This window comes from Neofelis nebulosa, chromosome 7 (assembly GCF_028018385.1).
Source record: "Neofelis nebulosa isolate mNeoNeb1 chromosome 7, mNeoNeb1.pri, whole genome shotgun sequence".
In the NCBI taxonomy this organism is placed as follows: Eukaryota; Metazoa; Chordata; class Mammalia; order Carnivora; family Felidae; genus Neofelis; species Neofelis nebulosa.
In genome coordinates this window covers 125,020,469-125,038,565 of record NC_080788.1, presented here as the reverse complement: position 1 = coordinate 125,038,565, position 18,097 = coordinate 125,020,469, and the positions used below count along the sequence as shown (strand labels likewise).

At 38.3% G+C, this 18,097-nt stretch overlaps 1 protein-coding gene across 37 annotated transcripts in view; it reads right to left on the bottom strand.

Annotated features, from left to right (window-relative positions):
* The window catches only part of NRXN3 (neurexin 3), a 1,582,316-nt gene that overhangs the window by 361,427 nt on the left and 1,202,792 nt on the right, over positions 1–18,097 (bottom strand). For all 37 annotated transcript variants that reach the window (XR_009264656.1, XR_009264657.1, XM_058739879.1 and 34 more), the window contains one exon: positions 7,085–7,266. Coding sequence is in view for 35 of the 37 variants with exons in the window: in XM_058739879.1 (XP_058595862.1) it covers positions 7,085–7,266 (182 nt within the window). In the remaining 2 variants the exon portion in view is untranslated. The remainder of the gene's footprint in view (positions 1–7,084; positions 7,267–18,097) is intronic.

Genomic DNA, 18,097 nt, shown 5'->3' with positions numbered 1-18,097 from the left:
ATATATATTGTTTTCCCTGACTTAAGAAAAACTTAACTGCTGAAAAAGTACCAACGATATTAAAGGCTATCCATAATTGAAAGCTCCCTATATACCAAGAGCTTTGGAGGAGTGTTATATACATCACCCCATAAGGTGTAGGAAATCTAATTTCTCAAATTTTAATTACTGGGGTGTTTCAAGTCTATTAGTTCTATGTGACCCCATGTTGATTACAGTATCCCTAAAACGTAGCACTGTGCCTGGCACATTAAAAAAAAAAAACAATTTAAATATACTAGTTGAAGTTTATGAGCCAATCTATCCGAATCCTAATTTTTCTAACTTCATATTATACAAGTATTGAAGATTCTGAAACACGACTGTTACCAGTTAGCAAAAGAGTCACTGATGTAAGTGATAAATGGGAAAGACGGGGCCTTTTGGTCTCTGCTTACTCATAATTGTTTACCAGTCATAACATATTTCCTACACATTTGTCAACTCGATTTTTATGACTGCATTATTATACATCTTATCTGTACACTAAATTTATCATGCACTTTTCTCACTATTTTGAGGAATCAAAGTCTATGAAATGCTTTTACTTGTACCTGTGCTTTTACGTTCCGACTTTACTTGGCGGCAGCTGCTACTCATCCCCACTCAATCTGGCTGTACCCACATTAGGACGCTGGTTCCAGCAGTGACTCTCTCTGGCCTCTGTGAATTCCCAACTGTCAGGCCGGGCTGTCTGTTTATGTGGTCATCTGGAGCCCATGGCGGGTCTCAAACCTCTTTCATGCTATCCCTGCCTAGAAAGGTTTTGCTCTCCTGAGGCTCCTTCTCCCTTTGGCTCATACAACTGAAGAAGGACCTTCAGGGCAAGGTGAATTACGGGTTTACTGGTGAGGAGAGAGCCCTTTGGAACATTATACTGAAGGGCAGCAGAAGCATAATGCATCACCTTGTGTCACTGTATAGAGACATAACAGCTTACAAGGACATGCCAAAGAAGCCCCAGGTCATATCCTATTGATCTAACCAGGTCTCTCTCAGAGGGAACTGGGTTCTTCACCCTCTCTTAACAGGACATTCCAAAAGTCTCAATCAGGAATCTGATTAATTAAAAAAAAATCACTTTTGATCAGATAAAATAGGAATTTGTTTGCAGAAACAGTCTTGGTAGACTTTTAAAAATACTTAAAATGACACTCTACTTTTAATTTTAAAACATTCTTCCTTGGGGCTCCTGGGTAACTTGGTCAGTTGAGTGTCTGACTCTTGGTTTCAGCTCAGATCATGATCTCATGATTAGTGAGCTTGAGCCCCATGTCAGGCTCTGTGCTGGCAGCATGAAGCCTGCTCGGGATTCTCTTTCTCCCTCTCTCTCTGCCCCTGCCCCACTGATGCTGTCTCTGTCTCCTCAGAATAAATAAATAAACTTAAAAAAAATTCTTCCTTTCACTAATTTTTTTCCTCTATTGAAGTTATTACCTTCTGGATATTTCATGAAGAAAATCATCATCCTACATTTGTGCAGTTTTTGGCCGGTAACAAACAACTTCTAAATACTGGATTCCACTTGAATCTCGGAAAAACCCGGTAGTATGGTATATTTTTGTGCCCATTTAAAGGAAGAGGAAGGTGGAGCCCAGGGCAATGATGAGTTGTTCAAAACCAAAGAGCTCCTTGGATGCTGACAAAAATGAGACTCAAATCCGTGTCTGTTGATTTCAGATTAAGTACATTTTTCCACTATGGCATGCTGCCCTTCAAAACTAAGTGTGCAGTCAAAGTAAACAGATTTAGATAGAAATACCTCAGAAATAAGAGAGATTGGAGAAAACACACCCCAGCTCCCATGCAGGGCGCTGCATCTGGTCCAGCTTGCGTAAGTGCTCACTTCATCAAATCCCTACTTCCACTGCCTTCTCCCACCTTCTTCTCCAACTCAGCCGGGATGGAACGGCTAAGCTGGAAGCTGCAGAGAGGATCCCCAGCAGGCCCTCTCCACAGAAGTGGCTAATGATCTGGAAAAGCTCCTAAGCCCGGAAAACCCAAAGAGGCTTTTTTCACTAAGAACAAATAGCAATGAAAGGGAATACAGAGCCAACCTGCAGTGCATAGCACTCTGTGGGAAACAAAATTGCATCTGTTGGACACCTTTGTTGTTTTCTTGTTCTTTCCCTCTCTACTTGCCTTACCAGTCTCAAAAATGCCAACGCTCCTCTGCGCTCCTCTGCGGATTCCCCCAAACACAATTCCTAAGTCAAATCCGGTTCTGCTACTAGCCAAATCCAGACACGAGTCTAAGGTAACAGCCACCTAGCCTCTCTGAAGACTAACTCAGCAGATGTTGATGGTTCACTGTAAATATCTCACACAGAGACAGCCAAATGAAGCATCCAGGCCAGCAATTTATAGATGCAATAGATGTGAGGAGCAGACCGTTTATCATAATTCAGCTTGGCTCCCATTTATTCTCCAGGAGTCTTTCCAAATGCTATAAATTATAGAAAAACAATACTATACATATCGAACTTAATATTCTATTTCCCCAAACATGACACTGAGAGAATACTATGAGCCTTTCATTTGTGGAGTGAGGAAAGCAGTTTTTGTAAGGGGAACACTTTGCCATCATGCAAAGGGGGTAAGTCAGGACAGCAGCCCTTTGTCTTTTCCTACCCCATTTTATCTAGGTATCTACATTATAAGTCAGGAGAGAAACAGTTGGAGAAGGTTATAGATTCTTGTCAAACAAAACAGATGTCCTGACACATAAATTTTCACTCTTACTGAAAGGTTCATAATTAAAAAATGAATCCAAAGGATTTACTGTAAATTACATGCAGGGAGAAAGAAGTTAATAGCATATCTTTTTTACGCCCTGTATTAACTACATAAAGAGAAGCTAATTGTTGCCCAGTTTTGCCCGACCTTCTATTTTGTAGGTGGTGAAAGGAGTTTGTCAAGAATTTCATAAGAGACTAACAAGCACTTCATGGTAATCCTTTCCCTGGTCCTATTCAATTTTATAGGCAGATGTCACCTCCAAGTGACAGCAGCTTCTCTCCAAGTATCAAGCGGATTAATTCCTTGACAATAGACTTCAATGCAGGAAACATATCCAAAGTAATATTTCTTTACAAACCCCTCTGCCCTAAGACACCCTCCCTCCACAAAATTTCATTTCATGCATACACACTTCAGCAAAGATCTTTTTGCCTTTGTCAAACACACTTCATCTGTGATTTCATTAATATTATGATTAATAATTGATTCAGAAAATAGTGCATCCTAGGAGTGTGAACCAAAAATGAAGAAATGGAAGCTAGTTTGAAGCAAACCATCTCTAAATTATTTTGATCTCTTGGACTTCTCTGATTTTTTTTTTATTGATCTAATTCTTGTCTTATTCAACACTTATCATCAAGGCCTATTTAACCATCATGAGCACCCGGGGTGAGTGCTAGGACTTCAGGTTTAAAAGAAACCAGCAAAAGAAAGAAGAGCCTCTGCCCCTTTGGCCAGAAGAACAGATAATCTGAGCAAACTGTGAAATAGGAAAAATTGCTCCTATAGCACCTCCCCACCTCTGTCTTGGTGTCCCTTTCTTTACATCAGTTCTTTACCGTAGGGCACCACTGCTTTCATTCTGCCCGGGATTTCTCTCACCATCTGCTCCAATGTTGTATGTCCCCAAATTGGTCATGTTACTTTCTCCTCCTTTCTCCCTACCCCTCGAAAAAACCTCAAATTCTGTTAGAGCGGCTGACCATGGCCCAGTGTGAGAAGGATCATAATAAGACTAATGACTTAAACGAATCAGGAAATGATTCAAGAGCCTCCCGTGGAAAAGGAGTTTAAGAAGATTCCAATTTTCCTAAAGATTTTTTAATGTGTGAGCCTTTCAGGATGACAAAGGAAGAGAAATGGGAAAGTTTGGGAACAGGATAGCATGTAGCCTAGAGCAAATGTAATACAGGCAGCATGCATCTGTCCACAAGTCTCATTTCAATGCAGGCGATAGATGCACCTAGTGGAAGCTGGAACTCCTACCTGCTGGATTTACCTGCTGCTCTCACAAATCCTTCCACTGGAAAGCCTGAAGTGAGGAAGTGAGAGGCCCTCAGAGCTGGCAGACAACATGAAATCTGCTTCCCATTCCTGCTCTGGGGACTCCACACCGCCCACAGTGGAAGAATGAGGCTTTACACACATGTAACCCCCTGCTAGGAACATATCTCTTGGCAGATGGGTCCACTTCTTCAGGCCCAGTGCCTCCTCACTCCCCCTGCCCCTGGGATATGCCCTGCTTCCCTCTCTTCTTTGTGTCTGCCATCACTTTTTCTTTTTTTTTTTTTCCTCTGGTGGGTTTCTCTTCTCCCAGGCAAACTGCAAGTGGGAATGGAATCTTTGGCCTCCTTCCCAAGTCTTCCCACTTTCCTTAATGGTCCTTAAATTATTTTCTTTGGTACAAGGAAACAACCTATATCCATTAAATAAATCCACATTTTACAGACTGTAAAAGTCCAATAAAAGTATCTCAGTAAGTATTTATGGAATTGTATTCCTGATGCATCTATGTAAATGTCCAAAACAAGAAGCAAGGTTTGTAATCAAGTCTTTTGATCTTCCATTTGTATTCCTTTATTGCTGAGTGTGGTGAGGAACTGTCCCTTTGCTGTCCCCACTCTGACCTCAGGTTTTGTAAGAGGTTCTGGACATCTCTATGAAGAAGTTTGCAGCCTAGAGCAGGGGTCACCAAAGTACAGCCTGCAGCCTGCCTTTAAAATGAATTTTTATTGGAATACACACAGTTTTTATCTCTGGTAAACACCAGAGAATTAAAAAAAGTTTCCAATTATCAGACCAATTAAGTGATGTCATTTTCAAGAGGGCCATGACCATGTCAGGTCCATTCCAGAACGATGTGGTTTTTCTACTTTGTATGGTCTGTCTTTCTTTTCTCTAAGAAGGTCAGATGATGTCAATCTGATGAAGGGCAATCATTTGGGATTTTCCAGAATGTTTAAGCAATGATAGCATCACTGGAAAAGGTCCACAGTACCCAAGGGGGCTTATGCATTTTAAAGTAAAATTTCTTATATTTTTGCTGTTAAAAATGTTAAAACAGAATGCTATGGTTCCTCCTAGAAATTCCTAGGATCCTCATACCCCTTTTGTAAAAACAAAACTTTTAAGTAAACTCTCAGAATATAACAAACATTTCTCTTGAACGTAGAGATGCTCTACAACACACAAATGGGGAGAAATGGATAAACTGGTAGCACATTATCTGACTCAAAAAGATGTTCGTGGCTGTGCCAAATCATATTTTTCTTAGTAAGTCACACTGAACAAAAAAAGAAGATAAATCACCATGAAAATGCAAGTGAGCTGGTAATAATAGCCTAGTTATAGCTGCCATGAAATAATCATTAAGTTATATGCAGCATAAATCTCACAGAATTTTGTAAATTATGGTGGTTTTTAGAGGCCAAATAGAAATAAACCGTACAAACTATGGCTGCTTTTCTCTGTGCTCCTTGGCATGGCTTTTTAAAATGCTTAAGCTTATGCTCACAGTACCATATGGTCCTCAAAGCATCTGAGAAGGCATAAAGGTTCACAACTCTGTTAAGACCCCTCTTCCACATTTTGAAGGTGATCATTCCTCACCAGTCCTTCCCTGTACTCCTACGCGGAGTCTTGTCTGGCTCTGGCTCACACTGAGGCCAGACAAGTTTCCAGCTCAAGCCTTAGACTTCAAGCTGCTCCTGTTTCCAAGGCATGTTGGAAGGGCAGGTGTTGGAGATGGGCAGTGCTTGCAGGGCTGAACTGGCTGCTGGTGCTTCCAGCCAGCCACCTCCACTCCAGAGACGGGCAATAAAATCCCACTCTGTGCCTTCCTCAGTAGACCGGCACATTAGCAAAACGCAGATTCAAAGATTCCCAGTAAATGTTCCTTTTCCTCCTTTTTGGAGGTTGGTGGTAATCCCCAGTTGATCTTTCCTCTTAACTGCTTTTTCCCCCCTGCTATTTAAACTGAATTCTTATTGCTCCAAATTAAATCCATTCTTTCTGGCCTTGTCATTGCTAACTAATGAGAACAATTCCTCTCTTTGCTCCTGGTAGCTGCACTTTGGGTACTTATGGATGAGAATCATATCCTTCTTTAGCCTACTTTCTTAACTGCAGACTGCACAGGTGATAAAATGGGTTAATTGTTGCTATAAAAATATTTTCTATCCTCATAACAAAGTAATTTTTTCCTCCAAATCATTTTAATTTCTTAGAATTGCACTGTGTTCTTAACGATGTGCAGTGACTGAGGCTGCGGTCCTATTGGGCCTATATATACAAGCAAAATGTTGGATATACAGTATGCATGAATATAACAATTCTTGGTTATTGCGCTGTTTCATTTTGCCCCTTCCACTCTGCCCTCAGTTTTATCACTCTTTGCTCTTTGTATCTCCCCAAGGAAGTTTTCAGCCCAGGGCAGCGGTCACCAAAGTATATAGCCTGTAGCCCGCTATTACAAAATAAATTTTTATTGGAATGTGGTCACCTGCATTTAAAAAAAAAAAAAAAGCATGTTATTTATGACTGCTTTCACATTACTGTGGCACTTCCAAGGAGCTCTGACAGAGACCCTATCACCTGTAAAGCCCAAAATACTTGCTATCTAGCCTTTTACAGAAAAATTTTGCTGACCCCCCAGCAAACATTGGGGCAGGCTTTGCTAGTTGCACCGGGTTAAGGCAAAGTACCAGGTAAATCTCTTATGTACTCCGAAGCAGTCTGCTGAATGTTTCATGACAGACCAAACCACACAGCTGGCAAGCGAGTCTAGACTGAAAGAGTTTTTCATTTTTTATCCCTGAAGTACCCTACGAGCATCAAGGTTCACGTCTAAAGGGAAGAATGAGGCTTGACACGTGGACTAATGCTTGGATATGGCTCCAACACATGTAGGCAATTTTTATAAATGTGTCTCTCTTCCAAGTCTATCTAGGATGTTCTGCTGCATTCTGGTGCACCAACTCACACCACCAGGAAGACAAGGAAATCCAGGCCAAGGCCCAGTACTCACTATGTGAAGCTGGAGGAAGTCACCGAGACCCGGAGCACTGTCGATGCGCACCAAGATGCCATCCTTCACAGTGGTGCTGAAGCCCACGGCAAGGCGGTCAGAGCGGGTGCTGGGCCTATCATTGGCCGGCCAGGTGTAGAGGATGAGGCCTCCGCTTTTCCCAAAGATGTACGTAGCGCCAGCTGCGAAAGCAAGGAGAGAGGGAGCCATCAGTGCCCTGTACTGTGCATTGCCAGCTCTAGGCACACTGTTGAGACCCTGCACAGACAGCTGCGGAGAGGAAATGGGCCCCCGCATGTCCCTGATTGGTTACGGAGAGGGATGGAATCCAAAGTCTGGGAAGGCGGCTGTCACCCTAAATTAAAGATGTAGGCAAAATGAATTAATAACAAAGCAGATGTTAGCGAGAGGCATCCCTAACATCTTCAGTTCCTGCTGTAACACGGCAGAAGGCAAATAACACGCTGTGTCTGAGAGCTTTGGTATGTTGGGACGAACAACCTTCCCATTCTCCTCAACAGCAGAATTAATTTTCCATCTCGGCTAGGACAAGCATGGGAGAGGAAACTAGTTCCCCTTCTTTCAGCTACTGGAACATGCTGGTCAGTGGAGCCAGGGGCGGTCCCAGAAATGTTTCACAAGACTGAAGGGAGTGTGCAAGCCTAAAGCCGCCATCCCTTTCATACCTGGATCGTCTACCACCCTCACAGGAAAGAGCTGTAGTCTGAGGAAACCAAGTTCTGTGACTAAAAGCATTTGCCTATTTCACTATTATGTGCTTATAAAAAACGTGATAACAATTAATTCCAGAGGCGTTTTACAAATTAACTTAATTTTTCCCCTAGTGGTGGTGTTTATCTGGCATTATATAACAACTTCCGTCTCTTTTGCAAACTAAGTTTCAAAAAAGAAATATAGAAGACATGGAAAAAAAAATCTCAGGGTGATGAATTTGGAACATAAGTGGTATTGTCACTTACGAACGGTGGTTTTATCATTGTTCTTAGTACTTACTGTGCTGTCACTCTTATTATTTACAAAGTCAGGGATTAGAAAGAATATATTAATTTAAAAGTACATAGAGGGGTGCGGGGGTGGCTCAGTTGGTTGAGTGTCTGACTCTTTATTTCAGCTCAGGTCATGATCCCAGGGCCCCACATCATGCATCAGGCTCTGCGCTGAGCGTGATGCCTGCTTAACATTCTCTGTTTCTCTCCCTCTGCCCCTGCCCCACTTGTGCGCACACTCTCTCAAAACAAACAAACAAAAAACGCAAAGAAAACAAAATACAAAACTAAAAAAAAACAAACAAAACATAGAAAACAGACAGGAGGAAAAATAAAATATTTGCATCTTATAAATTTTTAAAGTCTATTTCTAAAAACAAGTTTTTAAATACAAATTTGGGGAAAAGCATGTAGATTTGGTAGCCAGAACAGACTACATCATTGTAGCTTCTATGGCTATATGTACTTTACCCATAGTGAGTACTTCCATATGTTACTCATCTCAAAGTTCAAAGAACATTTGGCAGCAGATTTTCTTGTGTGTTCCCACTGAACATGGTTCAATCTCCAAAACTATTTAAAAAATGTTTTTAACGTTTATTCATTTTTGAAAGACAGAGACAGACAGAGTGTGAGTGGCGGAGGGGTAGAGAAAGGGAGACACAGAATCCGAACCAGGCTCCAGGATCTGAGCTGTCAGCACAGAGCCTGACATGGGACTCAAACTCATGGACTGTGAGATCATAACCTAAGCCAAAGTTGGACACTCAACTGACTCAGCCACCCAGGTGCCGCTGAAACTATTTTAAAGCAGCATTAGAAAAGCACTCAGATTTCTTCAGCTTTACTAAAAGTCTCAAGCAGTGGTCCACATTTAGTTTACAGGGAATGCTGGATTGAATTATGTTCTCTGAAGAAAAAAAATGAGTTATGCAGCTTATTTGTAAATAATAAAGTCAACTGCTATGAGGCTAGAATTAAGAGTATATGTCACATCTTATGCTTATTTTAAGCACTAAGCCATATTAGATTCTGAGGCATATAGAATCTAATTTGTCATTTTTGAAAGGTCACTATTCTAGTGACCAGCATGCTCAGTTTGTATATTACATGTAGCATGACATTATCTTCCTTTTATGAATTTCCCAATCCTTAGGGGATGGTGTCTGAAAAGACCTCCACAGTCAATCTGGAGAATTTGGGATTGTGGTATGTAAAGTTTACAATTAATTCTGTATGCAAAACTGTTTGTCTCTTCACTATCCACAGGTACCCTCAACGCTTCTTAAAATTAGAAATGTGGATATAATAATTTACCCTTGATATCTACCCATCTGTGAAGAATTCAAATAATTCCCTTTTCTGTAGATGCTTACAAATGTCATCGCCACTCTCTCTATTCTTTATTTGGAACAGTGAAGGTTACTCAGTGATCAATGTATAGAATCACCAAGAATGCAAATCAGCCTGTGACATTTTGTGGCAACTTATAAAATCTTACCCTATTCTATCCTAAATACGTAGTGGATTCTGCCTCAGAGATAAATCTATACTCCCATACTCTATCAGAAAATAATTTTACCAGTACAAAAAGAACAAGTCCAAAGTTGATAATAGCAACACATATGCCTGGTGCTTTGAGAAAAACTTTTCAAATTCATTAGCCAAATCTTTGCAATAATTCTCTGGGATATCTCATTTGTTAACAATGTTTAGAAACAAGAGACCCAAGCATCTGACTTAAAAAAGTGGTACCTCTTTAGGTCTCCAGCTTCACCCTCCTGACTCCAAAAGCCTGTCTTCACTAAATACCAATCCTAGCTTAATAAAACTATCCAATAAATTATATCAGTGATACAAAATTGACTGTGCTTTATCCTTTTCACATAAGACTAAAGTAGAATGAAAACAAAGCCATATCCCCCCAAACCTGGCGTATTTTCAGAAGTTAGTTGGCCTTTTAACCATATAAGTATGTTTACAAACTTTGTGCTTATACTTTTTTATCCATTGACTGTTCAGTAATTCTCAATGTAAAGAGAAAGTGCATTTTAAATGATAAATATATGACTTCTATATAGTGGTTTGGAGGCCACCATGGCTTTAATTTTTAAACAAAGAACGAAACCTCATTATGGCAATATCAGGGTAGGTACAAAATCTGTCTTAAAAATTATTTTTACTGCTTTTATTGTTCTGAATTTGGAATGTCACTATGATAGATAATTCTAACTTTGTAGGTGAAAAAGGCAAAAAAGTACAAAGTTTTTAGCATATGGCTTATTCTGCTATATGGAAATAAATCTTAAAATATGTATTCTTGGTACTAAATTTCTTACTAAGGGTAAATAAAGACCCTGAATGCTCCCATAGTTTAATGTTGGCTTTAAAGAAAGTGAATTAATACTTACAACTTTCTACTCTGAAAACCTGTTATTTTTTCCCCTTCTTTAGTTAGCTTTGCTATCTTGCATGGTTTTTAAATATAAATATTCACTTTCTGTTAATTTTAATATAAAATGCCTAGAGTCCTAGGGGGAACATGGTCTTATTTTGCTTTACATTTTCAAATTAAAAAGTTAATTTTGTTATTTTAAAATGTGGATTACAAATCAACATTTTGGGAACATCCTAAGAACGATGAGAACCCTCCTTAATCCATTATAGATTTTCATTTCCAAGCCATGCAATACGACATCACATGCTTTCTCCCCTGAGCCTAGCAGCCCTGTTGGTTTCACACTGTGCAAAGTATGCTGGTGCTAAGGTCATCCTCCATTTATTAACAATTGAAACCATGCAAATTTCCTGCTTGCTAGCAAAGAGTGATCAATTCAACTGAAGAAAAACTGCTATGGTGGCATTCTGGCTATTTCACATTGCAGGACTTGCAAGTTTGTAAGCAGCTGAGGTTGCTGAGTCCCAATAGAGTATTTCAGGAATGAAATTTCCATACAGTCACCATTAACAAAGATTAAGTGGATACACACTATTTTTAAACAGTCAACCAGCCTAACATGTTACTTAACACACAACTTCTTTCATCTCAAAGATCCCAAAAAGTAGGTTGGGCTTATTGTTTTCCTAACTGGCAAGCTATTTACTGGGATGGGGCTGATGGTGGTTTTGGAAGAGCCAGATATGTGAAGGTATAAATATGTGTGTTTGGGTGTGTATTCTGTGTGTGGGACTGGTGGGGGGAAGAAAAGGGTAGAACAGTCTCCATTGAGATCATGAAGGAATCCTGGGGAGCAGCTTTATATACTCATACAATAATCTGATCAAGTAGATGATCTATGAGTTCTCAAGAAGAATACAGGGTAAAGTTTTTTCTAGGTCATACATTTCTCCAAGAAATAGTTCTTAAATCTTGGTGCATATTACTGCTTATTAATAGAATTGAATTTAATTATTGATGACAACTTAACTTTTCTTTATTTAGACTATTTGGATAATTATTACAATTGTTGCTTTGACTTCTTAACCTCATGGTCCTGCCATTATGACATAACTTTTATTTCTAGTCCCATATCCAAATAGCATATTACTTTTTGGTGGGAGTACTAACAGAAATTGAATCATGGACCTCTTAGGATTTATATTCAATATAAAAATAATATATACATACATATGTGCATGCTTATGCATATGTGTATGCGTGTGTAAGAAAGTTTAGTCAGAAATATAATAGAATACTTGGAATTAATTTATTACATTCTCCATCAAATAATCACAGATATAAGGCTTTAGAAATGCATCTAAATATAATGTTGGTTGTATATTTATGTGTGTTTTTTATATATTAAAAAAGAAAGAAAACAAAGAAAATTAGCTTTCCCTGAAATAATTTCTGGTTGGCGCTAAAATGGAACAAGTTTGCAAGCATCTCTCAGGGGAAACCTGAGAAAATTAAATTTAAAGAGAACTAGGTAATTTACTCATGGACAAGTATAACATATAGAATAACAAATTAAGTAATAAAATATGTATAATTCTTGTGGTAGAAACCATCTGGTAGGTAAACTAGGGTAATAAACATGAGGTCAAACTCCTACTCCAGTGCTCTTTGAACACTGCCTGAGAACTTAGTATAAAATCTCATGATACCAAGGTATATATCTGTCTTCCTCTATTACTTCAGGCTCCCTATTCCTAATTTCTATTGTTACTACTTTTTCATCAACTTTATCCACATTTGTGTTCTTTATTGTAAATTGGTAAATCCTTTTGGGAAATAAATGGACCATCAATGATATAAAATATATTATGTCTTAGATGAAGTTATTGCTATTAACTTAAAACTACATTTTATTCATATCAATTAACTATATAGCTAATAAAACCAAAATGGAAAGACTTAGAAGTGACAAATATCTTTCCTAGCAAACCGAGACATAAAGCTCAAAGATCTCATAATGACTGATGGCCTGCAAAAGCAGTTTCTCAATTTCTTTTACTCAGTTTGTTCTATGGTTCCCCTTACACACACCCCCTGGATGTTTTGGGAATGTTCATCACAGCAGGACCTTATATGTTCATAGCACTGAATGGTTTTCAAATTGTTTTCTTTGGGAGCATCTCATTTGATGCCTCTTGCCCCAATACCCACTGAAGTGTTAATGGCAAATATTTTCATTGCTGTTTGTATAAAAAAGAAAATGGAGACTCAAGGAGATTAAATGACTTGACCTGATGTTAAGTGGTGGAGATGAGAGCAGAACCAGATCTTCCTTTCCTTGACTCTGCCCTCAACTCCCCTCATCCAGCTGGCCTGCTGGCCAATAGAATGAAGTTTCCCTAAAGGAATCCCTGGGGACCCAGAGCTTCACAGGAAGGAATAGCAGATGGAAAAACTATGATCAAAACCTCTTCACTACAGAGGCAGCCCCTAGGGAGTACAAAGTAAGTGATAAAGATTTTACAAACAGTCCTGCAATGTATTTATTGAATGGGCAGTTTATTATGATCTATCTTGTCGACTCTGAATTTTTTGAAATAAACACTAAAACTGATGATAAAGAAGCCTTAAATAAAGCAAAAGTGAAGCGACTGAATGTTAAGAGAGAAATTTCATCTATTTTAAAGAACATCCTTTATCTTTGGCAAAGAAATGATCAGATTTACTGCTCAGCTGAGAAGGTGCCTGGAGTCAAATATATAATCAGGGAGAGCCAAGCCCCATTTCTTAAACAAAGCTCAGGCAAGGTGAGGGCTCCCTCTGTATGAGGCAATTTCTTCCTCTTTCTTGAAGGAAGCACAATGAAAACCAAAGGGAACAAAAACAAAAACAAAAACAAAAACAAAAACAAAAACAAAAAACAAAGGGCATTAACCCCAGAAACACAGAAGCAACATTTCAGACCATGTTCCAGTATTCTGGAATGAAGACTGCAACTCAAAGACTTCCCAGCAGAACCAATACTGGTTAAATGTGTTATAAAATGTGCTTGGTAATACTGGAACTCAAACTTGTGCATATGGTGAATTATATATATTGTGTCCAAGGCCAAAGCTTCCATAGAAGCTGGTGGGAGAAAAATATGAAACCAATTAAAATTCAACCTATTAACCTATTTTTTTTTTTACAAATAAAAACGCCCACTACTATTTAATTCTGGTCATATTATCCAAAAGAACGATTCTTCATGGATGATTACATGTGTACAAACCCTATTTTGGCAAAATACTTGGTCGGATCTTTTTATGGGAACATTATTATGAATTTTCCAGGGAATCCTAAGAGGAACCAAATAGTTATATTATTTCTAAAACTTATGCCAACAATTGAGATGACCTCCTGCTACGATTTCTTATACACACCTGTGCTCCCTCAAATTCTGAGTAAAAGAAAATCACACATAGTTTCTGGATGCATTTATGAGTACTGACAAGTAAATTATGACCCTTTCTGAGTCTGAGAGATAATGAAATTTTTAGAAACACATTGCATCAAAACATTTTTTACAAAGTTATTTTCACTCATCAAATTTCAGAACTCTTGCACTAGGAAAAAATGGATTAGTGATAGAGTATACAAATGCGTTCCACATTGAAATTGACCTAAAAATGGGCTCTGTGCTGACAGCGTGGGGCCTGCTTGGGATTCTCTCCCTCTCTCTCTGCCCCTTCCCCGCTTGTGGTCTCTCTGTCTCTCTCTCTCAAAATAAACAAATATACTTAAAAAAAAGAAATAATCTAAAAATAAAGCTTCCAGGGATATGTTTAAATTCCCCTTACTTAAAATAATTTTTATAAACTCATTGATTTTTTTGTTTGGGACGATTATTTCCTTCACAAACCTTTGGTAGTGTTTAACAATACTAATTGTAATACTAATGTTACTACTAACATTAACACTATGCCAACTATATTTATGAATCATTTATTATTATATGTTATAATACACTATAATACAATATTTCAAATTCCTGTAACTTTTACTTTAGATATTTATTTTTATTTATTTATTTATTTTTTTAATGTTTATTTATTTTTGAGAGAGAGTGTGTGAGTGGGCAAGGGGCAGAGAGAGAGGGAGACACAGAATCCAAAATAGGCTCCAGGCTCTGAGCTGTCAGCACAGTGGCCATTGCGGGGCTCGAACTCATGAACCACGAGATCATGACCTGAGCTAAAGTTGGACAGTTAACTGACTGAACCACCCACGTGCCCCTAGATTTTTATTTTTTTATTTTAACGTTTATTCTTTTTTTAAGAGACAGAGCACAAGCAGCCAGGGAGAAGGGGGAGGGGCAGAGAGAGACACACACAGAATCTGAAGCAGGCTCCAGGCTCTGAAAGGTGGGCACAGAGCCCGATGCAGAGCTTGAACTCATGAACTGCAAGATCATGACCAAGGCTGAAGTCAGATGCTTACTCTACCAAGCCACCCAGGCGCCCCTACTTTAGATATCTTTTTCTGTATTAATTAGTTTGTTAGGGCTACAATAACAAGGTAACACAGACTGGGTGGGTTAAACAACAGAAAATTATTTCCTACAATTCTGGAGGCTAGAATTCTGATATTGAGGGAGGTCGGATTCTTCTAAAATGGCTGTCTTCTCCCTGTGTCATCACATGGCCTAGTCTCTTTACCCCTCAGTGTTCTAATTTCTACTTCTTAAAAGGACACCAGTCATACTGGATTAGGGCGTACCCTAATGACCTCATTTTAAGTCAGTTACCTCTTCAGGTACCCTGTCTCCAAGTACAGTGACATTTGAAGATACTGGGGGTTACGACATCAACGTATGAATTTTGGGGATGCACAATTCAGCCCATAACAGTTACCATCCCAGTTTTAAAGGTGAGGGAAGCAATAGAAGGAGGTAAAATAACTTATTTAAGATCTAATGAAATCAAGTATTTAATCCAGATCTATATAACTCAATGATCTACATTCTTTTCATTATGCCAAGATGTATCCCTAATATGTTTAACTTTTACCTGTATATTGAGTGTAGAGATGGCAATGATGATGAAGAGAAGAAGAACAATGGCTTTCTAACATTTGGCAAAAAAAGCCAAGCAAAATCAAACCAAACAAAACCACAAACAAGATGGAAACTCAATTCCCTCACAATGGAAATGGCAGTATAGGGGTGATCGTTTTATTTTATTTAAATGACATTGGTTTAATATGAGCTTGTTCTCTGCAAAGTACATAAAGCAAGGTCAGACAATAGGCAGCTCTTCATTAATTACACGACACTCATAAAAATCTAAACTCTGAAGGGGTGGATTCTATATAAGGTTTATTTTGGAGATTATCTCCCGGCCAATTTAACTTTCATAACCAAGCTTGTTTCTTATATAGAAACACAAAGTAAGTCCTAGGAAATTGCACAGTATTCAGGTTTAAGAGAATAAATATTAAGTTTGATTGTCAAACAAAATGAAAATCCAGAACCCTTCTGTACCATGAGCTCCTGGAGGACAGGGCTGTTCAATTTATCTCTCTATCAACACTGAATGCTCAGGAAATAAATGCTGTTGAATTAATCAATAAAACTTGGCTCACCTATACTTTCATACCTTCACACTGTCATTCAGGTATCTGTCCATTAATCCTTCTCAGCTTTTTGTCATTTCATCACCATGAGGAAATATTTTATAAATACTCATCAGTTAGGGTTCATAATATCTCCTAGGTGGAGGGGAACAGAGCTTCCAAATTATAAAAGAAAGCTAACTACAAAAACATTTGAATAATTTTTCTTTGGTGAATTTTTGGCAGGCTCAGAGAATAAACTCACACCCATCTTTAGTCAAATTGTTTTATGATACCCCTCAGTTCCTAAATCACACTGCAAACTGTTTTTAGTAAAATATACGTATATATGAATACATCTTAGATTTAACCTAACAAGAATACACAATGGAAAAGAAATGCAACATATTTAAGAATAGCAATGCCATTATTCTATTTTATATTACACTGTGCAAAGATCATGTATACATTTGTCCTTAGACAAAATATAAATAAATGAAAAGAAAAATAAAAATGATCGTTTTATAATTATTCATCAGACTTTTCTGTAGCATTTTTTAAGAAACTCATTCCTTCAACCTTCTTGCACTGTTAGTGGGAATGCAAACTGGTGCAGCTGCTGGAAAACAGTGTGGAGGTTCCTCAAAAAATTAAAAATAGAACTATCCTATGACCCAGCAATAGCATTACTAGGAATTTATCCAAAGGATACAGGAGTGTTGATGTATAGGGGCACATGTACCCCAATGTTTATAGCAGCTCTTTCAACAATAGCCAGATTATAGAAAGAGCCTAAATGTCTATCAAGTGATGAATGGATAAGGAAGATGTGCTTCATACACACAATGGAATACTATTTGGCAATGAGAAAGAATGAAATCCTGCCATTTGCAGCAACATGGATGGAACTGGAGGGTATTATGCTAAGTGAAATAAGTCAGTCAGAGAAAGACAGATATCCTATGTTTTCACTCACATGTGGAAATTGAGAAACTTAACAGAAGACTATGAGGGAAGGGAAGGGACAAAAAATAGTTACAGAGAGGTATGAAGGCAAATCATAAGAGACTTAAATACAGAGAACAAACTGATGGTTGATGAAGGGTGTGGGGGAGGGGGAAATGGGTGATGGGCATTGAGGAGGGCACTTGTTGGGATGAGCACTAGGTATTGTACGTAAGTGATGAATCACGGGACTCTACCCCCAAAACCAAGAGCATGCTGTACACACTATATGTTAGCCGATTTGACAATTAATTATACTAAAAAAAAAAAGAAAGAAAGAAACTCATTCCTTCTGATGACATCTTATGGGACGCAAAATAAAAGGGAGGTTCAGAGGGCATGTATCTGCCTCCTTTTCCTCTTTTTATTCCATAGCTTTGAAATACCTTCTCTAATAAAAGCAATCAAGGGATTTCTAAGTACTGAATATTCTCTCAAAAAGAAATACAGATGAAGAGTGGTTGCTTATTTATAGTGTTTGACTTAAATGCTGGATTTATATGGACTTCACACTTTCAAAGAACCAAGGACTATAAACAGATGACTTCAGTGTATTGAGGCTCTAATTCATAAGACAAGATTTTCCCGGGAAAGTCAGCTAATATTTTTAAGGGCATTGACTCTTGCTTCTATGAAATACATATTTCTTAACCATAAAACCCATGCCAGTATTAAGAAAATGAAAGAAACTTCAAATATTATAGTCTCTTCTCCTATAACAATCATTTATCTTCACTGTGTCTCAGTTTCCCCATTATTCAGCAGATGATGATACTTCTACCTACTCATCTCAAAAAGTTGCAGTAAGGATCAAAATAGCTACCATGCACACTATACAGAACTCTAGAAATAATTTAGTTTTCAATTATTTATGGTGATCACCTCAATGTGAAGAGCCTGCCGAAAGTTTTTTGTATCTGTAGGGGAATTTATTTATTCCATATACCCAGTACATCTTCCCTCTTTGTGTTGCAACATTAAGCCCCTTCATATGGAAATGACTATTTTCTT